Raw genomic sequence first — 24,555 nt, 5'->3', positions numbered from 1 at the left:
CATAAACTATTCTGTCTTCACTTGAGCGTTCATAGCATCATCAACATGTGTGTAGATCCCTTGCATATCATAAGAATTAAAATATATCTGAACACATTTGCAGTAACAGACCCTATAGAGCACTTCTAAAGGAAGAATTATGTGTGCCATTGGAAAATGTAGGTGGATGAAAGAGTAAACCTTTGAGTATAATTTCAAATGAATTTGTCCCAGTGAGGTTGGCTTTTTGTGATTTCAGAAAAAAAAAGTAAAACAGTTTCCCCACAATTTATTTGGCACTCCCATTAAAAAACAACTGATGATAAATATTCTGGTTTGTTCATGGGAATAAGTTCTGCTCCCAATATCTTTGATTCCTTTACTAATGGCTCAGTGTCTGACATCTTCAATATTGAAATATTTTTACTAGTATTTAAAATCCACTGTCACCATTCTAGATCATTTAAATTTCTCTCATGGACATAGATGTAAAAATACTCAAAAAATGCCTGCAATCTGCATCCAAGAACACATGAAAAAGATAATCTACCATAAAAAGTAAGCTCCATCCCATATACTGGAATGGTTTGATAAAATATCAGTAGGTGTAATACACCGTATAAACAAACTGAAAGAAAAAAGAAACACTATCATCCCATTAGATGCTAAAAAGCCTTTGATAAAATCCAAAACCCATTCATGATAAAAGTGCTTGAGAGTTTAGGGATACAAGGGACATGTCTCAACATAACAAAGGGAATTTACAGCAAGCCTATAGACAGCACAAATTAAATGGAGAAGATACATGAAGCAATTTCAGAAAAATCAGGGACAAGACAAGGCTGTTCACTCTCCTTGAATCTATTCAACATAGAACTTGAAGTTTTAGCTAGAGCAATAATACAGCTTAAGGAGGTCAGTATTAATGAATACAAGGTGTAGTGAGAGATAGGTTAATAATTGGTAGTTTATTGGGGGAAGATACTCACCCAAGGGAACCACTAACCAAGTTTGCACCTGAGCAGGACAGACCCAGAAATTCTGCCCAGTCTGCTCACCCTAGCGAGAGAGCCATGTGCACCTCTCTCTGGCTCTTAAACCCCTGTTAATTAACTGTGACCATGCCCAAGTGTGGTAAGCAGTACCTGTGATCATGGTCACTCCCTACAATTCCCCTTTTAGTCTAAAGAGGATTTAAACTTGAGACAAAACTAAATTGTGTACAAAACATCTTAACATATGTAAAAGCATACATTATTTAAGTAGAGAGAAGACTTTACAGAGTAAGATGATGTGTGACCAACAAATTATACATATGTTACATCTTACAAGGATCTATAACAGTGTAAGATATCTATAATTAACAATTATAAAGGTAAATTCCAAGAAGATTTGATAATCTACATATATCACATACTAACTATGGCTATTCCATCTCAACTCTAAAGTCATCTGAAAGAGATGTCCAAGCCTGAACACCTCAAACCAAACCCAACCCCAAACAATAGGAAACTAGCCCTAACTAGGTCAACAGTGGGGAAAGGGGAGAAGAGGGGATGTAGTATTCTCTGACAATATTTGGGGTTTGATTAAGTCCTTTTCCCTCTTAAAGCCTTTTTAAAAGATTTAAGTCATGTCCTTCTACTAGAATTATTGTCTGTAGTTGAGAAATTTCCCCAAGCAATTTCTGCAGGTCATTAAGAGTTTGATAGCAATATCTTCAAAATTGTACTTTTTGCAGCCTGATTTTTTAGAGATCTATTTTATAACCTAAATAATTAATAGAAACTCTTCTTTGTATCTTTTCTGGGGGCAATCTGTAATCCCCAGTGAGGTAGAACTTCCTTTACTGTCTCAAACATCCATTCTACTGTTTCCTTCTTAGAATCCAACTACAATATGTCATTCATAGAATGATATATTATGGATTGTGGAAATTTCTTTTTTATTTTATTAGTTCAAATTAGGAACAATCTTGCTTCAGATGTCAATCCCTTCTCCCTCTCCCTGCCCTTCCCCCCAAGATCACACCTGCCCCTAGCCATCCCCCCTCCACTCCCCAGTCAAGGTAAGGCCCTCAAAAGGGGCTCTGCAAAATCTACCACATCATTCTGGACCAGGCCTAGGCCCTTCTCCATGTGTCCAGGTCAAGAGAGCATCCCTTCACCTGGGATGGGCTCTCAAAATCCCTTCTTTTTTTAAGACCTTACATATTTAATACAGTGCATTACCCCTGTACAAATGGAAAAAAATTAAGTTCAACATTTCTAGACCAATATGGCTGTTAATTTTTGTACAATGCCAACTCAACACGGTAAACTGGTAAAACTTTTTTCCAAAGTTGACAGCACAGCTAAAGTTTCCAAAAATTCAAATTTTAGATAGATAGATAGATAGATAGATAGATAGATAGATAGATAGATAGAGACCAATAATGGTAGTATGTTATGCATCAATAGCAGCAACAGCTTTTCCAGGTTCTGCAGTCATTTGAACAAATTTGTAGAGACATCCAGCACTCTCCATTTTAAAAAAAAGTAAAAAACAAAATCCCAGAAAAACAGCACAGTTCTGTTACTCTTGTGGATTATGGAAATTTCTTATGAATTATTTCCAAAAGTTTTTGTATGAAGTGTTGGCACAGAGTAGAACTATTTTACATTCCCTCTGGCAAAACATTCCATTGAAATCTCTTAACCAGCTGTGAATTATTATGAGTACAAGAACACAAATTTTTCCCTATCCTTTTTTTTTTACAATGGTATAGTAAAGAACCAGTCTTGTAGATCAATGACTATGATAGGCTATCCTTTAGGAATCAAGGAAGGCAAAGGCATTCCAGGTTGTATAGAGCCCATAAGCTGAATAATTTTATTGATGGCTCTCAGGTCTGTCAGCATCCTCCATTTACCAGAGTTCTTTTTGAAAACAAATACAGAATTCCAAGGTCTGATAGATCCTTCTATATGCCCAACATGTAACGGTTTCTGAACTAGATTTTCTAAAGCCTCTAGCTTCTCAGAGGTCATAGGCCATTGTCCTACACAGACAGGTTCATCTGTAAGCCATTTTAAGGGTAGAGCTTTTGGTTCCTCTGTAGATTCAGCATTTGTACTTTGTTTATATACAGCCTGGAGGGTTGGTATCTGTTTTCCATTGTGCCTTACTATATTGTGCCTACCATCTAAAGTTTGTATATGATTTACATCTGATACTGGAGGAATGTTAATCTGGGTATTCCATTGCTCTAAAAAGTCATGACCCCAGAGATTTATTGTGATATTTGCTACATATGGCTTTCACTTTCCACTCTGTCCCTCCAGTCCTATAAAGACAACTCACCACACACTTGGGCATACTTTAGATAAAGTTTCAATCTCTAAAAATTGAGCATTCATCTCTTTTAGGGGCCATCTCTGAGTCCAGGATTTTCAGGTTATAGTAGTCATGTCCACCCCAGTGTCCACCAAACTGGTAATAACTTTATTATTTATTCTTACTTTTAACTGAAGCCTCTGATCCTTTATAGAAGTTTGCCAAAATATGCATTTTTGTCTCCTCCAGCCACATTGGATTCCTCCTCATTAACCAAACTACTATCTTGTTTGGTATTATTCTTTACAATAGGCAGTGTATTAATTATTTGTCCTGTGACAGATTATCCTCCATAGTGACTGGGAATGACCAAGACCTTTTTCAAATTGGGGACCTTCAATTGGCCTCCCCAAGGAGTTTTCCAATTGCAACATGTTTCCTTGTATGTCTCTGGTCAATCTACATTTATTGGTCCAGTGTTTGCCCTTACCACATCTCCTACATAATCCAGGAGGCAGAGGCCTTCTATATGAGACATGGATGGAATTGCCTCGCCTGCAATTCTTTCTAATATGTTCCATTCTACCACAGTTAAAACATCTAGTATCCTGATGCCTTCTCAACCCCTGGGGATTGCTCTTCTTACCCAAGTTCCTGTTTCAGTACAGTTAGAGCATCTGGCCTCTTGGTGTCTTTTCAGACCTTTGGAATTTGCTTCTCCTTCCCAATCTTCTGTGTCATCATCTTTAGAACATTTAGCGTCTTGGTGTCTTTTTAAACCTTTTGAGATGGTCTCTCCTACCCAAGCTTCTGTATATTGGACTTTATACTCGAGATTAGCTGTATACAAACCCTATTCTTCCAGTGGTACTGATCTGATATTTAAAGGCAAAAGTATCCTTTTGCATAGTGGATTTGCATTTTCATAAGCTAGAGATTGTATGAACATTTTTCTAGAGTCTGAATCTGCTGCCTGTAACTCTACTGTCCGGGATAGTCTTTCTGAAAAGTCAATGAAATGTTCTGTTGGTCCCTGTGTTATCTTGGTATGCAGTTTTCCTCTTTCTCCTGGTTCACGAAACTCATCCCAGGCATTTAAAGTTGCTGTTCTGCATAAGGACAATATGTGCTCCTCATATTCAGCCTGAGTCGGTGGGTCAGCATAAAGACCCTCACCAAGAACCTTATCTTGGGGAGTTTCATAACTTTTGAGCCTTGGAACTCAAGGGCTTTTGCTTCCTCCCTCCATAAAGCGATGAGTGCTCTCAGGAGTTTCTAAGGCAGGGCAAAGGGAAAGAGTCACCTGGGTGCCAATGCAGCAGGGTGATAAACCCCACCTGCCACTGGCTGGGTTCATATTAGTTCCCCAGATCATGACCCACTCATGGGTTCAAATTCAGAACCAAATCTACTGACAAGAGATACTGGTGAATACAAGGTGTAGTCAGAGATCAGTAGTTTATTAGGGGAAGAAATTCACCCCAGGGAACCAGTAACCAGGTTTGCACCTGAGCAGGATGGAACCAGAAAAGCTTTCCAGTCAGCTCATCATAGGAAGAGAGACCCATGCTCCTCTCTATGGTTCTTAAATGCCTTCTACTTACCTGTGACCATGCTCAAGGTTGGTCAGTGGTACCTGTGATTGGGATCACTCCCTAAAGATCAGTGTGATACAAATTGTAAATAAAGAAGTCAAAGTATCAATATTTGCAGCTGATATGAAAGTATACACGACCAACCCCAAATATTCCATCAGAGAACTCATACAACTAATAAACACTTTTAGCAAAAAGTCTCTCATAATACAACATTAACAAAAAAAAATCAGTATCCCTCCTTTATACAAATGACAAGTGGTCTGAGAAATCAGGTAAACAATGCCTTTCACAATATCCTCAGCTAATATAAAAGATCTTGGGTAACTACAATCAAGGAAGTGAAGGTCTTCAAAAACTCATGTCTTTGAAAAAAGAAATTAAAGATGATATGGATGGTAAGGTCTCCCATGCTCTTGGATCAGTAGGATTAACATAGAAAAATGGTCCTACCAGAAGCAATCTACACATTCAAAAAAATACCCATCAAAATTTGAACATAATCCTCTCCAGATCTTGAAAGGACAATACTTAATTTTATTGGAAATACCAAAACCAGGATAGTTAACACAATTCTGAACAATAAAAGAACTTCTAGAGGTAGCACTATTCCTGATTTCAAGTTCTGCTACAGGCCTATAGTAATAAAAACAGAATGGTATTAACATAAAAACAGAAATGTTGATCTATACAATGGAATTGAAGACCCAGACAAGAATCCACCAGCCTATGGACACCTAATTTTTGCTGAAGAAGCCAGAGATAGACACTTGAAAATGATACCATCTCTAACAAATGGTGCTCATCAACCTGGATGTTTGAATGTAGAAGGATTCAAATAAATTCATATTCCTCATCCTTCCAAAAACTCAAGTCTAAGAAGATCAGGGACCTCAACATAAAACCAGAAGTACTGAACCACATAGAAGAGACAATGGGGATCCACCTTGATTGCCTGGGCACAGGAGACGACCTTCTGAACAAAACACCAGTAGACCAGGCACTATGATCAATAATTAATAAATGGGACAACATGAAATTTAAAAGCAACTTTCAGGTGAAAGTTACCATCAATTGGACAGGTGACAGCCAACAGAATGGAAAAATAACTTCACCAACCAACAAATGATAGAACACTAATATCAAAAATATTTAAAGAACTCAAGAAACTAGATATCAAAAAACCAAATAACCCAATTTTTAAAAGGAGTACAAACCTAAACTGAGGAATCTCAAATGGCTGAGAAACACAAGGAAATGTTCTACATCCTTAGACATCAGGGAAATGCAAATGAAAGCTACTTTGAGATTCTATGTTTCAGTTGTCAGAATGGCTGCGAACAATAACACAACTAATATCTCATGATAGTGCATTTGTTAACTATAAGGACACTCATTCATTGCTGGTGGGAGTGCAAACTTGAACAGTCACTATGGAAATCAATATGGAAGCTCCTCAGAAAATTGGGAAATGATTTACGTCAAGATTCAACTATACGATACTTTGGCTTATAACCAAAGACACACCATCTTACCACAAGAACATTTTCTTCACTATATTCATTGTGGCTTTGTACATAATACCCAGAACATAGAAACAACCCAGCTGCCTCACAACCAAAGAATGGGTGAATAAGATGTGGTACATTTACACAATAAAGTATTACTCAGCTGTTAAAAAAGATTACATCATGAAATTTGCAGGAAGATTGATGGAACTAGAAAAACTTATCTTGACTGAGGTAACCCAATTACAGAAACACAAATATTTTGTGTATTCACTTATAAGTTATGTTGGCTACTTTGAGTAAATAATAACCAAGCTGCAATCTCCAGACCCAGAGGCATTTGATAAAGAGGAGGGGTCTAAAGAGGATATATGAGTCTCCCTGGGAAGGGGAAATGGAATCGATTTTGTGGATGGACTGGGAGTGGATGGAAACTGGGAGAAGGATAGAACAAGTGGGACAGGAAGATGGGAAGGAAGGAGAGAGTGCTGGAAAAGTCATATCAAATTTCAGGCATTTGTGGGGGCTCTGTGCAAGCCGAGCAATGGAAGCTTCCTGGAATACCTGAGGGTGATCTTGAGGAACCTAATAATGGGGGATATGAACCCTCAACTGGTCATCTCTTATTTCCAGATAAGGCTCCAAGTGATGGGACTGTGTTGCATGCTGTTGAGATTTTGGCCAAAGAGGTACCATGCATATCCTCAAATAATCCAAGCACATGCTAAAACAGAGGGTTGCTGTTAGAAAACTGACATCAGGGCCCCCATACCAAGGTCAACATCTATACAGCTCATTAAATATAGAGAGGTTGAGATGGTTCCTGAATACAGCCTTCATCCCTATTTTCTAGTCTCTTTGGTTTCCGGAGGTACTCTGTAGGCTACTGAAAAAGAATCATGGACACCAAGACAGCCACAAAAACTTGACCAACACTCTGTCCTACATGTAAGATGTGCTGGGGTAATAATGGTGCAGAACTTGTGGAAGTGGTCAACAAATGCCTGATTAACAAGATTCTGCTATACTCATAGCTTGGTGCCTTGTCCAGTGGTCATCAAAGAAGCTTCCTCCAGCATCAGATGGGAGTGACTGCAGAGACACAGAGTAGACATTATGCAGTTAAAGAGTGTAATTTGACATCTTAATTGGATCTCTCTTATGTGGCAGTTGGGGAGAAAAGATTGTAAGAATCAGAAGGGATGGAGGACCCCATGAGTATATAGCTCATTGAATCAACTAAGCAGGCCTCATATGGACTCACAGAAACTGAAGCAGCAAGTACATGTCCTTCATGGTTCTGCACCATGTCATTTGCATATATGTTTTGGCTGCTATCTTGGTGTTTTTGTAGGACTCCTAGCATTAGGACAAAATTGTTTCTAATAGTGTTGCCTGCTCTTGGAACACTTATCCTTCTATTGTGTTACCTTGTCTTACTGTATTTTATTTTGTTGTGTTTGGTTATCTCTTGGAGGCTCTTTTCTGAAAGGAAACCAAATGGGTGTGAATGTGGGGGAGGGGGAGTGTTGGAAATTTTAGAGGAGTGGATGTAAAGTAATCTGTGGTTAGAATGGGTTTATCATACTAGATTCTATTTCAAATTAAAAGCAAAGAGTATTTGTACACTGTTCAATAGAATTAAGCCCAATGATCTAATGGTGAATATTACAAAGGATAAGATTAAGGAAGAATTGGATTTGTATACCACTAAGTCAAAGTCTACTTCAGTGAGAGGTTAAACATTATCTTGTTGATGAGGCAATGAAGCTAGGAAATAAAACATGTTGATTCCTCAGCCACATGATCAAAACTCTGTGCAGTAAGAAGGGTCTCCATGGATCCATTCACGGTCCTGGTACTCAGCCTCTCCTTTCTGCTTCTCCTCTCACTCTGGAGACAGAAGACTGAAAGAGGGAAGCTTCCTCCTGGCCCCACTCCTCTCCCACTTATTGGCAATTTCCTCCAGATAGATGTGAAGAATATCCAGAAATCCTTTACCAAAGTAAGTATGCTTTATGCTCTTCTCGAACTTCGAAAATGGATATAAGTCAAATGTTTTCAATGAAATACTGGAGGCAATAATATTAAAAATGATCATATAGTCAAAATTAGGTAAAGTTTTTTATTTCTTCTTTTTTTTCCTTTTTTGCCCCTTTCCTGGTCAAGAATTCAGTAATGAGCTATATGTTTCAGGTAGAGAATATCTAGGTCATTGTTCTTTATAATATAAATCACAAGATCCTAAAGGTTCTATATACTTCTTCACATCCTTGTTTTATTATTGTTTTCCATTGTTTTTCACTGAAGGTTGAGATTGAGGAATAGTTCATCAATGAGTCAGAATTTTGGACACTTAATGTTACTGGGATTAACCCCTGTTATTGGACTCTAAAAACTAACTGATTTAAATAAATACTTACAGGCATGGGCTCACACACAAAATGAAATACATATACTGTGTGACCAATATATGTAGGAGTACCCAAAATCTGTTTTCATTTTAAACAAACCTATTCTGAGGGAGAGAACACTGTATAATAAATATCTCTTTATTCTACACATGTTGGATGCTCAAATTCATCTTCTAAGTGTTCACTCTCATTTTTTGTAACTATAGAGGGGAACTGGATGTGATCATTTGTGGTGACCTCACAAAAATTTCTACTCTTTATCACAGGGATCACTAGTTTTCCACAGGAGGAGTGTCAAAGCTGATACTAAAATTTTCATTCAACTATTGATGTTGATTTCATATTGGAATGATCATGAGAATGATTAGAAATCATTCATGCATCTAATACTGAATAATCAGAGTGCCAATTTTGAGATTTTATTTACTTGATATAGGTTCCATAAAATAAATGGGGTTTTCTTTTTACTTCATTTTATTTGTGAAATAAGACAAAGAGATCTGGCAAGTGTTTTAAAGTATTTTGTTTCATTGTCACCTATGGTTCAACTACTGGGTATTTGCCTAGGACACTGTAGGAAACATAAGTGATAATCACCATATTGATAGATATCAGAAACTTCTGCTACTGACTTTCCCTGCATAAAAAACATTAACATACAATTAAGTCAGCCTCAATGAGGTTGACTATATGGAGAATGAGGTGACATTATTTTTGTGCTAATATTTACCTTTACTTTCCTGTTCCCAGCTCTCAAAAGTCTACGGCCCTGTGTTTACTCTGTATTTTGGCCAACAGCCCACTGTGGTATTGCATGGCTACAATGCAGTGAAGGAAGCTCTGATTGACCATGGGGAGGAGTTTTCTGGAAGAGGAAGGTTCCCAGTTCTTGATAAAATTTTTAATGGCCTTGGTAAGTGTACATGTACTTATGTGTGTGATAGGGAGTGTCCATAGTGAGCCTGAGGATGGAAAACAAAATCTGTACTTGCTCCTCAGACACAGGTTGGGACTCTATGGCTACCCTTAATCAGCTCTCTCTTCTATCTCTGGCCTCTAATTCTACTTTTTCCATTTGTTCAGGAGTCATTTTTAGCAATGGAAATACATGGAAAGAGATGAAGCGCTTTTCCCTCACCACCCTGCGGAATTTAGGCATGGGAAAAAGGAGCATTGAGGACCGTGTTCAAGAGGAAGCACAGTGCCTTGTGGAGGAACTGAGGAAAACCAATGGTAAGTGCAGGTTTATAGTAAAACTTTTGCATCTTTGTCTGGTACAACAGCTCTCATCCTGTGGATTGTGAACCCTTAGGCAATTGAATGACCCTTTCATAGTGGTCACCTAAGACCATCAAAAAACACAAACATTTACAATATGATTGGTAACAGTAGCAAAATTACAGTTAGGAATTAGCAATGAAAATAATTTTATGTTTGGGGATCACCACAACATGAGGAACTATATTAACAGGTCAAAGTATTAGGAAAATTGAGAATCACTGGTCTAGTATGATTGTGTAAGTCTCGTGGTTCCTATCCTATTCAATCTTTTATTTGAAATGAGACCTCATACTAATTTTCCATTGCATTTTGGAGCTATGCATTCTCCTTAACACAAGTGTGGTTTCCCTATTGTGTATCATCTAACCAGATACTGATAATGGTGACAATGTCATGAAGTATATTAAGGGACCTAAATTACGTGACATTGATGTTTATTTTTTGAACTGCATTTCTCTCCATTGCTTCATTTCTGTATCCTCAATTCCTTCAAGGATCATTTTCACATTCGTTCATAACAGTAATGTAATGTAGGATCTTCATTTCTTAGCTAAGTGTAAAAGACTTTTCATCAATTATTGTATCGCTTTTTAATAACATGATTTCACAAATTTTCATTATTTCTTCTAACAAATGACTTAGTGTTTAGATTCATATCTTTTACTGAAACATATTTCAACACCAATATTCAAAATTTACTTACTTGGAAATTATCCTATGATTCATTTAACTAGACAAGAAATGTTTTCATTGTCTCTCTAGTAGTTCCCTACATGTCTTAGTTTAGCATATTATTTTCATATTTCCTCTTTTGTGTTAGAAAATTGATGACTGTTCCTTTGGTAATACATTGAATGCCACTTACCTAGTAAGTTCTTATAATGAGAAATGTTATCTTCTTTCGTTCTAAATTGTGTGGCTCTCCTGGAACTCACTCTGTAGACTAGGCTGGCCTTGCACTCAGAAAGCCACCTATCTCTGCTTCACAAGAGCTGGAGTTGAAGGCATGCACTACAACACCAAGTGCAAAATATTTATTTCTTAAGGAACAAAATTAATTGGTTGAAACATGCACATGAGAAAAGGAAAATCTTCATTGGTTTCCTCATTATTTTCCCCACCTGGGATGGATATTAAAAATAAAGGCTATCACATCATTTAGTTTTGTAAACAGATCTTACTTTTTCTTCCATATACCAATGATATATATTGATTTTCAAATTGTTCTCCTTATTCCTGAATGTAACTGCATAGCATTGTCATTTTTGTTCACTTTAGTAGAACACTGCATGTTGTTTACTAGTATTCATTAAAAAGAAAAATTACAGATCTCCACAATTCAATGTCTTCCTAAGTTCTATATGATCTATAGACATAGCAGACAAAAGTGATTGAGCTATGATCATTAGAACATTAGGTTTATAAAAGTCTTTTGAACAAAATAGCATTTGCATCTGAGATTAATGTATATAAACAACACAGTAGACATGATCTTCTATTACTTAACCACTGAGAAGGCCAACTCAAGATTAAGGTTAACTTTATTGCTGATTCTTCACCAGATGAGTATTGGCTGTTAATATTACTAATTAAGACACTGCTTAAAACGTATAAAATAACTTAACTGTTAACAAAGGCAAAATGTCTTCTTTGTATATTTTAATGGCATTTCACAATTGTTCCCAAATCTCCAGGTTTACCCTGTGACCCCTCCTTCATCCTGACATGTGCTCCTTGCAATGTCATCTGCTCCATTGTTTTCCAAAATCGTTTTGATTATAAAGATAAGCATGTTCTTAACTTGTTGAAATATCTGGAAGAGAACGCCAAGATTCTGAGTGCCCCATGGATACAGGTGAAACCAATTTCCTTTCCTCCTGAGGACATATGTATGGTCTTTCTTTCTTACAAGTCAAACTCAATATGGACCAAGCAGAGAGCTGAGCAGATACTAAGTTCTGACTAACATATTTTGGAATAATTATCTAGGAGGAAGATCTAAGTCATTTGCTGTAAAAGTAGAAAGATATGAGGAAAAATGTGAGAATGGCTCACCTGATAGCTTCCTATACATTGACATTTAGCAATGACTTCCACAGAGCTGTTGGAATAGAGTACTGTATTTGCTTCTAGATGGTTGGCCAGTCATTCATAGGACATTCTTTTACTACGCAAATTTATTGGCTTTTTTCCAACAATTACATTCATCCTTATCATATGAAAATGTAGGAATATTTTAGTTAAGACATACTATTCTCTTACAAGAGGAAGAATATTTGTGGCAATGACAACTGCCATGAAACACTGAATAGCTTCAGTGGTTTGATACATCAGCTGGGGTCCTAGTTGACAGAGTGACAGGTAGAAATGACAAGATGAATGGTTTGATGGTGCTTATAACTGGAAAAGCTCCACAGAGTTTTCCAGTGCTGAATTGGCATCTCCTGGACATTGCAATAGAAGTTATTGTGATATATGTGTATATATAATTTTACTTTATGTATTTAATATTTATCATCACTGAGTATGCCTGGAAAATAGTGTCTGAATCACTTGCATGTCCTACATATACACACACTCCCTGAGGGGTATTAGGCATTTTTGAACTGTACCCACTTCTATATACCCTTTTTGTATAAAAAGTTAGTTCATAGTAACAATATCTGCAGACTCTAGATTTATGCTGTAATCAGGTCACCAAACCATCTTAACTACCACTGTCACCTGAAAGTGTGACTGTGAGTAATCTGCTTATATATAATTTCATACTTGCAGAAAAAATTCATATGAACCATCAATGATCTAACATGAATGTGCTACACACCAAAAAGATAATGAATGTAGAAAATTTACTGTGGTCTTTGACCATTTAGGCAGAGATTTCTCCCTCATTTCCATTAGAATAGAAAATTACCATGTATGAAAATAAACCACTTCCTCAAGGAACAGAACATTTATATCTAAGCTGTAACTGCAAATCAAGCTTTCTATATGCTATAAATATCTCTTACTTTTATCATTATAGTGTATTCATTTAGCAATTTTTTGCATTTTCTTATAGGTTTGCAATGCTTTTCCTGCTATTCTTGATTATTGTCCAGGAAGTCATAACATATTCCATAAAAATTATACTTATCTTAAAAGTTACTTTTTGGAGAAAATAAAGGAGCATGCAGAATCATTGGATGTCACAAATCCCCGGGACTTCATTGATTATTACCTAATTAAAGGGAGGCAGGTAAAGTATTAATATATATTTCTATACTTATATGTATATATAGATGCTTACATTTTGTATAAAATGACATGATAATACACATTTATGCACTTAATACATTGGTCAATTTTTGATATTTCATATTTATTATGTGTGTGAATAAGTCTAAAAGAAATAAAGTGAATTTCTTCATTAGTGCACATTAGCCCTGTTCTTTAAAATAAGAACCAAAAAGAAAAGCTAAAACAATCTAGCAGAGTAGAAAGATAATACAAAAGACAGATAATGCGAAACAAACTACAATATAATCACAAATCATAAATTGTTCTGTATTAACATGAGCATTGGCATCATCATATAGTGTATTGAATACTTGCAAGTCTTATACATGAAAATTAATCTGGATGTATTTGCAATTGTAGATACTATGGCAAATTTAAAAGGCCTGAATGATGTAGAGAGAGGTGTGGAATAGGAACAAGTATGTGGATAGAAGAAAAATTATTCATTTTACCTACCAACCACAGTTCCCCCTCCCTCGCCTCCTCTCGCTCCTCCCCAACCTCCCTCCAAATCACAACAATCTACTCCTCAGAAAGGGTAAGGCCTCCCATGGGGAGTCAACAAAGCCTGACACAGTCAGTTGAGACAGGACCAAGCACCCTTCCCTAGCAGGCCAAGCAAGGCATCCCACCATATGGAATGTGCTTCAAATGCCAGCTCATGTACCAGTGATAGATCATTGTCCTACTGCCAGGGGTCCCACAAACAGCGCTGGCTACAAAACTGTCACCTACATGCAGAAGGACTAGTTTGGACCCATGTTGTCTCCCCAGGCAGGATCTAGAGTTTATGAGCTACCACAAGTTTGGGTCAGCTGTCTCTGTGGATTCCACATCATAATCTTCACACACACACACACACACACACACACACACACACACACACACACACACACACACACACACACACACACCTCCAACCCGCTGCTCACATATCCCTTCTCCCTCTTTTTGACTGGACTTCCTTAACTTGGCCTGGTGCTTGGTTGTGGAGCTCTGCATCTGCTTCTACCAGTTACTAGATAAAGACTCTATGAAGACATAGTAGCCACCCATCTGATTACAGGGATGGCAGGTGAGGGACCCTCTCCATTATTGCTAGGGTCCTTAGCTGGGATCATCCTTGTGGATCCCTGAGAATTTCCCTAGAATCAGGTGTCTCTCTAGGCCCCCAATGGTTCCCTCTGTAGAGATACCTCTTTCATTGCTCTCCCACTCCATCCCTCCCCCAAATCGACCATCCAATTCCCTCATGTTCTCATCCCCATTTCCTCCCCTTTACCATCTATAAGTGGTGAATCACCAATACGTAAGCACATAGGGTATGGGTATATTTACTGGGGAAATATGTCTTACTTACAGTGCACCTAGCCAACTGGCAGGAAAGCAGAACAAGTCAATGCAACAGAGAGAAGAGAGCTTTCCCACGTGTGTCCCTGACTCTTCAGGTGCACTCACATCATCCTGTCCATGCCCTAGGGGTTGTGGTCAGGTATACCTGTAGCAGGCCACAGGAGGCTGGGTCAGGATGACCCCCTGCACCATCCCCCCCACCATTCCCCCAGTTTACCCAAGAACTCTCATCTATTTGCCTTTCCCAGTGTGATCCATGTGTCCCTCTTAGGAAATTCCTTATTACCTAGCTTCTCTGGAGCTGTGGATTGTGGTCTGGCTATCCTTTGCTTTAGATCTAATATCCACCTATGAGTGAGTACATACTGTGTTTGTCATTCTGGGTCTGGGTTAACTCACTCGGGATTTTTTTTTCTTTCAAGTTCCATCCGTTTGTCTACAAATGTCATTGTTTTTTTACAGCCAAATAATACTTCATTGTGTAAATGTACCACATTTTCTTTATCCATTCTTCAATTGAGTGGCATCTAGTTTCTTTCCATGTTCTGGCTATTATGAATAATGCTACTTTGAAAATATTTCGCCAGTGTCCTTGTGAGCACCCTTTGGGTATATGCCCAAGATTGGTAATGCTGGTTGATGTTGACTGATTCCCAGTTTTCTGAGAAAGTGCCACACTGATTTTCAATGGGACTGTATAAGTCTGTACTCCCACCAGCAGTGGAGGAGTGTTCCCTTTACACCACATCCTGTCCAACACTGGCTATCATTGGTGTATATAATCTTAGTGATTCTGACAGATGTAAAATGGTATTCGTTTTGTGTAACAAAAAAAAAATGACCCCCAAGACCAGGTTGGAGAAACCCACAGAAACAGCTGTCCTGAACAAGGAGGAGATCATAGACCCCAGACTGATAGCATAGGACCAATCCAGACCCCCTGAATGAGGATGTCAGTTTGGAGGTCTGGTTAATCTATGGGGGTTCTGGTAGTGGATCTGCATTTATCCCTAGAACATGAATGAACTTTGGGAGCCCACTCCACATAGAGAGAGGATACTCTCTCAGCCTAGACATACAGGGGAGGGTCTAGGCCCTGTTCCAGATGATGTGACAGACTTTGAAGATTCCCTTATGGAAGGCCTCATCCTCCCTGGGGAGCAGAAAAGGGTGGAATAGGAAGACAGAGTGTAGCAGGGGAGGAGGGAATGGAGAGGGAATTGAGATTGACACATAAAACAAGATTGTTTCTAGTTTAAAATAATTTTTTAAAAAAGGTTAAAATATTGACCCCGAGACTGATGTTGGGGTTCAAACTTCAAGCTGAAGATCAGAAAAGCAAAACAGCCAAGCCACTGGCTCTTACCTCTACTTCAGGCTAAAAGGGCTGGTCCTGTCTCCATAAGCTCTCACCAAGCCTCAGATTGATGCTTCTCCTCGTCATTTCTGGAGAAACCATGCCTGATACTAACTGAAGACCCAGCTGCCATCATCAATACCTCTCTAATGCTGGGATTAAAGGAATGAGCTCTGTTACTCTTTTAGATGGTTTCAATCTTGTGTAGCCCTGGGTGGCCTTGAACTCAGAGAGATCCATTTGCCTTTGCCTCTGAAGTCCTGGGATTAAAGGTGTATGCCACCACTGCCTGGGATTCTATGGCTAGTATTATGGTTGCTTTGCAATTTTAAAATCCATTGGCTTTAATAAATTATGAATAATATGTCGCCACAATTCAACTTTTTGTCTAATACAAAAAAGAGAAGGCTACAACCAACCTAAGAAAAGCTATATACAATAATTACAATAAGTGGCAGGTTTTGATGAGTCCCCCATGGAAGGCCTCACTATCCTTGAGGAGCAGGTGGAGGGTTAATTGTGGGGGTTGATATGGAGCATGGGAGGATGGGAGGGACTGATATGTAAAATTATTGTTCATAAATAAAAAATAAGTATAATAAGTATATATAATATATACAGGCAATAAGCACATTAATAATGTCTAGTCCATTTGCATTTGACAAATTCAGAGAAAAATCTTCACTATCTATCCTATCATGGGGAGTTCAAAGTCTTATACCTAATTTATTTTCTATTATAATTTGCCTTATCAAATGATCTTTTAATGTCTTTCAACCTTTTACATTTTACATATCTTTAGTGAGTTTCTTATCTGAGTCTGGTAAATGAGGAAAACTACAACTATCTATTCTTCAACTCCCTGAGGGATCTGAGAAGGAAATAATATTAACTAGGCAAACAGGAAGCACAAACAAGCATTTCCGGAAAAAAAAATGTGAGAAATGGCAAAAACAGCTAGCTGCCTGGAGAGTTACCCAAAGTTGCTCTGTAATGTTGGGGCATCTATCTTTGGCCTATAGGTCTCACATATCTCATGGACTTTTCTGTGAAGCAGAATTTTTGAAAGACTATCCTACCTTGTCTTGGCAAGGTTTGCAGTCACTCTCTTTGTGGTCCTATTTGTCCAATTTGGACTGCATAGTGTCACCAGTGAAGGCAAGGGCATGCTCTTGCCCAGTGGTTACTTTTGCCACAAAGAAAATAAACTCCATGTGGGGTTTCTTCAATGCCCATCATCTTGCCTGAAATATATTCGTGCAGCAAGTGCAAACATGTCTCATTGTCATAAAAAAGAACCTATGTTATTAAAGTATTTTAAATGCAATATTCTGTAGATTTCTGAAGTTTTTGAAGATGACCTGTTTATACAAAATCTGTTTGACTTGAAATCATACCTAACATGACGACAGGTTCAGCTGTAACAGGTGGCTAATTACTCACCTGCATTTCCCCATTATCCTATACAGTTGGTAATAATAACATTCAAGGACTAGAAATTTGCATTGCATTGATACATGAGCTGTATAGGTATAGTACCTTGAACAAGATTAGAAATATATGTACAAGATATTTTAACAAAATTAATCTCAAATTTGTATCACTATACAATATTTGTATACAATATACAAAATCCGATCCAATATACAATATTTAAAACTAGTAGTTGTTTTTTTAAAAGTAGATTTAATAATATGCCTTTTTGTCTTATCCTATCAATATCCTCTTTTTTCTTTTCAGAGTAGATTCAACCATATACCCCTTTTTATCCAATCATATCTGTATTCTTTTTTTTTTTTCAAAACAAAAGCCTTGAACCTAATATCCTTTGTTAACTACCTAGGATCCTATCAACATTTTGCAATCAATCCCCCAAACAATGACAAATATCCATGACTCAAAGAATAACCCAAAACTACCACTCCACCTCTTGGGAATGTGGGCATCATGTTCTTAAAGTAGCTTCCTGTTGTCTGGGGGCAACAACATCTTTAGAGGATCCTGAAAAGAAAAATAAATTTGGGTTAATTGTCAAGTTGTGTAGGACTTAGCTCAAGTCCTGGCTAGAGTAGTCTTTGAGTCTGCATCATCTCAGGTAGCCACCTCAAAATTGTACTGAGGAGTGTCTGTAGAGCTAGATGATCTCTGATGGCCACCTCGAAATTGTTTTGAGCAGTTCGTAGTCTACAGTCAATTTTTAGTTGGAGTTGTTCAGTATAATGACATTTTAATAGTCCTCGGGAAATTGTCATTCTGAGGCCCCATCCTCCTTTTGGAGACTTCAAAAGTCAATGTTAGGGATTGTCATGGTTCATTGTAGAAAACTAGTAGAGACTCAAACCTGAAATCATATAAGAGAAGGTAGATGAAACCTTTTGTAGAATTAGTTAGTACTCTATATGACCATTAATGTCATGACAAAAACTTTAAAATACATATATATTAATATTACAAATTTTTATATAAATATAAGATTGATGTTTTAAGAAAAGCTGTTAAAAGTCAAGATGAAATCAAAAGATTATGAGATTAGTGGCAATTCAAAAGATCTTAAATATTTGTTTTTCTTCTGTTTCATATCAGGTGGCTCTTCTGACATGAGACAAAGATTTTTAATTTTTGTTGGACAAGCATGTTTGGGCTTACAGGAGACAGCTACACTAAAACTCCAAAGCCAGCTTTAATCTTTAATTAGAATGGTACTATAAAAGAGCCATTTTCATTGTGTGTCTGTAGAGAAAATCAGAAACAATCATTTGGGAAGATTTATGAAAATTTATCCTGTTGGAAATATGATATTAAGAATAGGTTGATTTATTCCTTCCCTTGGGAAATTTTTCCTGGATTATTTGTCCCTTTTCTTCAGATGTCTCAGTTGTCCAGTTGTCTCCAAATTCCTTAGCTTGATACATTTATTCTCCTGAAAAGACAAAAAAAAAAAAAAACCCTTCCCCAACCCTAAATTTCTGGGGGAGGTTCTCGTTTGGCAGCTTATATCTGAACAAATAAAAAACATTTGTTTGTTTTATAGGTTAGTTTAAATTAAATGGCCATGCTGCTTAATAAACTATCTTCTATTCTAATTAAGAGGTGCTTGTTCAAATTGAATCTTTATCCATTTTGATGGTATCCATAGCTTTTCTTCACCTGTGGAACAAAAGCAAAACTTCTTCCCCAGTGTAAAACATATCCAGGTATCCATTCTGAAGTCAACACATCTTTGAAGTATACAGGCTGGTTTAATTTCCTAATTTTTCTATAAGCCAATGTCTCTCCACAACTATTGTTTCTTTCTCATTAGAATTCAAAAAATTCAAAGTTAATAAAGCAGTATGCAATCAATTTTGGGGGTTCTTTATCATCCCTTTCTGTTTATTTAGCATATCTTTAAGAATTTGATTTGATCTTTCTGTAACTCCTTGCCCTGTTGGAGTATGCTTTATAATATAATAAGCAAAAACCATTTCATTTTCTTAGATACATATGTTGGGGCATTGTCTGCCTTAATTTGTGCAGGTATAACCATGATTGCCCTAAATTCTAGGAAATGTGTGATTACAGAATAAGCCATTTCCAAATTCAAAGCAGTTGCCTATTGAAAACTTGTATAGGTATTAATGGTGTGTTGTACATCATTTAATTTTCCAAATTCTACAATATGGAACGCATCCATCTGCCAGATGTCATTACTTTGAGTACCCTTTGGGTTGCTTTCTGCAGATAATAGAGTTTAGTGTTATAAAAAGTCAGTAGGAAAATTCCTTACAATACCTTTGTCATCTTAGAAGTGATGGAAAAGCTTTTTTCAAAAATTGCTATTGACATGGTGTTTTTTATGCTGTCCTGAGGCCTTTAGCACATTTCCTATCAAAAGTAGATTAATTTTGTTATTACCTTGTGCTAGATGGCCTGGCAGAGCTGTATTGGAATGGAGGTGTGTTATATATATGGAATGACTCCTATAACAGATTATGTCTTGTAAGTGAATAAAGCATAAAGTCAATTCTGTATTATCTAATATAAATTCATTGGTTTCAATAAGCTGATTCAAGAAATCGTGAATGCTTCTTTTGGGCTCTGTATCACTTTTTTGTTTGTTTGTTTTTCAAGATATGGTTTCTCTGTATTGCTTTGGAGCCTGTCCTGGAACTCAATTTATAGACCAGGCTGGCTTAGAACTCACAGTGATCTGCCTGCCGAGTACTGGGATTAAAGGCAGGCACCACCAATGCCTGGCCCTGTATAACTTTTATGAATGATTTAGGTAGGTCTTTCCGGTTTCTCAAATTCTCTCCCAAGTTTTTGAAGCTGATGCATGGCATAAACCCAAGAGGTGTCATCATATAGACATTGCCTTTCTAAAGTAGCTTAATCTCCAAGAATTTGATCTTGGGAAATAGCCTTATCTCTTGTTTAGCCTTTTGTTCAATATTCTTAGCCTCTTCTATGAACCAGAAACTGTAATTGTGATCCAGGCTCTTGGACAGCTTTAATCAAATCTATCCAATCTATAGGCATAACCCTATTGCAAACAGACCATGTGTTTTCATCTTCTTCACAAATTGTGAATGGATGACCTATGAGACTACAAATTCCTTGCATTTCCCTAAACCTATCATTGTCATAGGCTTCCATTCAGCTCTTATAACACCTCTTTCATTTTCCACTTCCTGCAGAGTTACTGGTATATTAATGGTGATTTTCTTAAGACCTTTGAGTGCTGTTTTTTAACCTGAAAATGCAATGCTGAACTTGCTTTTTCCATGTTATTCCTCAGTCCAGGTTTAAAAATCTCTATAATCTCCAGGGGACCATGTATGTCTCTCTTAGAATCCTCCTTGTTTCCTAGCTTCTCTGGCAGTGGATTGTAGGCTGGTAATCTTTTGCTCTGTGTCTAAAATCCATATATAAATCAGTTCATACCATATTTGTTTCTTCTAGTTTTTTAACAAGTTTCTCTAAGGCCTGTAGATCAGCCCTCTGTCAGATGTGAGGTTGAAGATGTTTTCCCAGTCCTTAGGCAATCACTATGTCTTATTGGCAGTGTCATTTGCCCTACAAAAGCTTTTCAGTTTTATGAGATGTATTTATTGATTGTTGCTCTCTATGTCTGTGCTATAGGTGTTATATTTAGGAAGTAGTCTCCTGTGCCAATTTATTCAAGGCTACCTCCCACTTTCTCTTCTGTGAGGTTCAGTGTATCTGGATTTATTTATGTTGAGGTTTTTAATCCACTTTGACTTGAGTTTTGTGCATGGTGATAGATATGGATCTATTTTCAATCTTATACATGTTGACATCTAGATATGCCAGCACCATCTGTTGAAGATGCTTTTCTTTTATCATACTGTTTCAGCTTATTTGTCAGAAATCTGGTGTTCATAGGTGTGTAGGTTTTTACGACTAGGGCAATGTAGTAGAGCTTGAAGTCAAGGATGGTGATGCCTCTGGAAGTTCTTTTATTGTACAGGATTGTTTTAGTTATCCTTGGATTTTTGTTTTTTCCATATCAAGTTGAATATTATTATTTTGAGATCTGTGAAGAAATGTTTTGGTATTTTATGAGTATTGCATTAAATATGCATACTGCTTTTGGTAAGATTGTCATTTTTATTATGTTGACCCTATCCATCCAAGAGCAAAAAATAAATTTTAATTGGGTACAATTTCTGATTAATTTGCCACAGTGGGATTGAAAATTGCTAACTATTGGATATTGTGTGAAGTTTAACTGTGTTGTCACTGTGTAACTTTAAAAAATACATTTCCCTATGCAATTTCATTGGGACTCTCATCAAAAATCAATTAACAGTAAACATACAGTTTGATTATGGGAATCAATTTGCTTGATTCATCATTATTTCTGTACTTGCTAGTGGCCTAATGTCCCAAGTTCTTCATCAATAAAACATTTTAATAATATTTAAAATCCAGGAATGTATGTCCCTCTACTTTGCTGTTGACTTTTTCCAGACTGCTTGACCATTCTGGATGTTATAAATTCCAGTATGACTTTTAGGATTTTCCTCTCCATTCTTTCAAAGGGGCTGATAGAGATTTGTATAGAGATTTATTTAATCCATCAATATTACAGGTATGTGCCATTTTCAAAATTACAGGAAAATTTTACATGTATTTTCTGTCACCAATTTTGAATACACTGTGATGGCATTTAATGTATCCACAAATACTATACCAACGCTATAGTTTCAAAATCTTCCAGCACTTTACAATGCAAACCACAGCTACTAAGCCATCACTCCCATTACTCCATTTCTATTAGTAAGTGTCAGTGTGATTTCATCTATATAGAGGTTGCTTTGTCTCTCTAAGAGAGTAAATTAACATCTAATAAACTCATAGTATTTGAGGCTTTTCCATATTTCTTCTTGGATTTACAAAATCTTGTATGTTCTTTTCCCTTCTGTTTCTTTCTGTATGCCCTTTCTGTTAAAGCAAACTTCATTTACGAGCATGAGAACTCATGCTCTTATTCATCATTCATGCATCTCTGCAGTATTTCTACATCTGACTCTTTTGAGCTATTTATCAATGAGCATCTGTGCACGCATTGTTTTATGGCATCTTTCACTTTCTGTATGCATATACCAATACTGGGTTTTCTGATTAAACTGCAATTTCATATTTACTTTTGTAAGAATATCTTAAATTTTCAACAGACAATATACAATTTCATGGCTACAAGATCCTTTATTTTCCATTCTTAAGTTTCTATTTCATGTGCAAGGCAGTTTTGCCCACATGTGAATCTGTGCACATCTGGACCTCAGAGCTCTTTGTGTCTTGATCTGTATATCAATATCACATTGTTTTCATGCTGTGGTCTGCAGTAGGCTTTCACATTTGGAAAGTTCAAATATTTCTCCACAGTTTCACTTAAATTTTAGTATTTGTTTTCATATTTGAGCATTAGTACAAATAGAAATGATTCATTAGAATACTTTGAGTATTATTTCCATCTTACCACTATTGCAACTTCCAAATGCTTGTACATGAGGTGATTTTGAATATCTAAATTACAGTCTCTGAAATGTCACATTGGTTTCCATTACTAGTGTACAGTCCAGATTCTGTCTTATCAGCAATATAAATTTTTGCAACTTTGTAGGTTCGTTGTAATTGCATTTACTAGGAAAAATTATCAGATAATTGTATCATATCACTCTTAGGAAAACTGCAATCAGGAGCTGAAATATACACTTGAAAATCTGACAGTAATGGTGAATGATCTGTTTGGTGCTGGGACAGAGACAACAGGCTCAACAATGAAATATGCTCTCCTGCTCCTGATGAAGTACCCACATGTCACAGGTGAGAACATGGGTGGTGACTCGCAAAGGTCCTTTAAGGTGATGGGGAAATGCTCCCACTATCCTCTGTGTTGTTTTTCAACACCTCATTATTTAATTTTCTGTTTCACAACTTGTAAACAGGGTGATGGCTGAGAGAAATGAAAGGAACACAATTTTAGGAAAACCCAGTTCTTTGACTAAGTTTCCTTGGATGTCATCCATGGAAGGCGCCACTGGCACATTTTAGCCTATTGTTTCTTTCCTATACTCATCAACATCTGGGTTTACACATAGGCAAATTCTTGAAGTTTCATATCTTCTTTCTAATAAATCGAATTTGGACAAAACTTGCTTTATTGAAACATAAGAAGTAATCCTGTAGAAGGGGAGGTGGGGGGGGCAGCTGTTATGAGTAGTTGTAGGGAAAATTCTCATCAGGATTTATTATGTGAGGAAAAAGCTATTTTCTATGAAAGAAAACATTTTTTAAAGAAAATTTAACTATTTGCTTTATAAAGTACCTTAAGGATTTTAAGATAATATTCACAGGGTTTTATTAGTCAGTTGGTGGCAAAACATGTGAAAACTAATTATCCTTGTAATACTTCTCTATTAGTAACTTTGATATCTAATAAATATGTTAATACAAAACAAACATAACCCTAATATTTTATGTATTTTCATAAGAAGTTTTGCCCTGGAAATCATTCTAAACCATTTAGTTCATTTGAAATTATTTACATTGATGCAGTAGTTGTATTTAGAATTATATATATTTTCATAAAATTTCTGTTAAACAATTTTTAAATATATCTGAAATATTTTATTTTATTTTATTTTATTTTGCAAATAACATCAGTTTAGAAATTTATTCTTAAATCTCACCAGTTGATCACCATATGTGAAACACATCTTATGTCCTATGTTTAATGCACACTGAAATGAAAATAACAAAAATAACAAAATTATGAAAAATAATAGTGTGTTTAAAGTAGGAAAATAGACAACAGTAGTAAACATCTAAGAAACATTCATCAAATTCCAGAAACAAAATGGTATCAGGCAGTGAGTATAAAAAGAAGCCTAGAAAATAATGGTATAACATATATGTCTAAAGATTTGCTATGAAATAAAAAAACAAACTGTGTCACTATATTCCAC

The 24,555-nt window shown here is 36.6% G+C and overlaps 1 protein-coding gene across 3 annotated transcripts in view; it reads left to right on the top strand.

Moving 5' to 3' along the window:
• The first annotated feature begins 8,234 nt into the window (after positions 1-8,234).
• Positions 8,235-24,555, top strand: part of LOC100757723 (cytochrome P450 2C29) — a 33,291-nt gene continuing 16,970 nt past the window's right edge. Inside the window, exons 1-7 of one of the 3 annotated variants that reach the window (XM_035443076.1) lie at positions 8,235-8,402; positions 9,562-9,724; positions 9,895-10,044; positions 11,787-11,947; positions 13,154-13,335; positions 18,181-18,193; positions 23,290-23,413. In XM_035443076.1, the coding sequence (XP_035298967.1) occupies positions 8,235-8,402; positions 9,562-9,724; positions 9,895-10,044; positions 11,787-11,947; positions 13,154-13,335; positions 18,181-18,193; positions 23,290-23,413 (961 nt within the window). Of the gene's footprint in view, positions 8,403-9,561; positions 9,725-9,894; positions 10,045-11,786; positions 11,948-13,153; positions 13,336-18,180; positions 18,194-23,271; positions 23,414-24,555 lie in introns of all 3 variants that reach the window. The other 2 variants (XM_035443075.1, XM_035443077.1) reach the window with 2 other exon arrangements.

The sequence above is a fragment of the Cricetulus griseus genome, chromosome 3 (genome assembly GCF_003668045.3).
Source record: "Cricetulus griseus strain 17A/GY chromosome 3, alternate assembly CriGri-PICRH-1.0, whole genome shotgun sequence".
NCBI lineage: Eukaryota > Metazoa > Chordata > Mammalia > Rodentia > Cricetidae > Cricetulus > Cricetulus griseus.
Note: the sequence above shows the minus strand (reverse complement) of the source record. Positions and strands in the feature narration are given on the sequence as shown.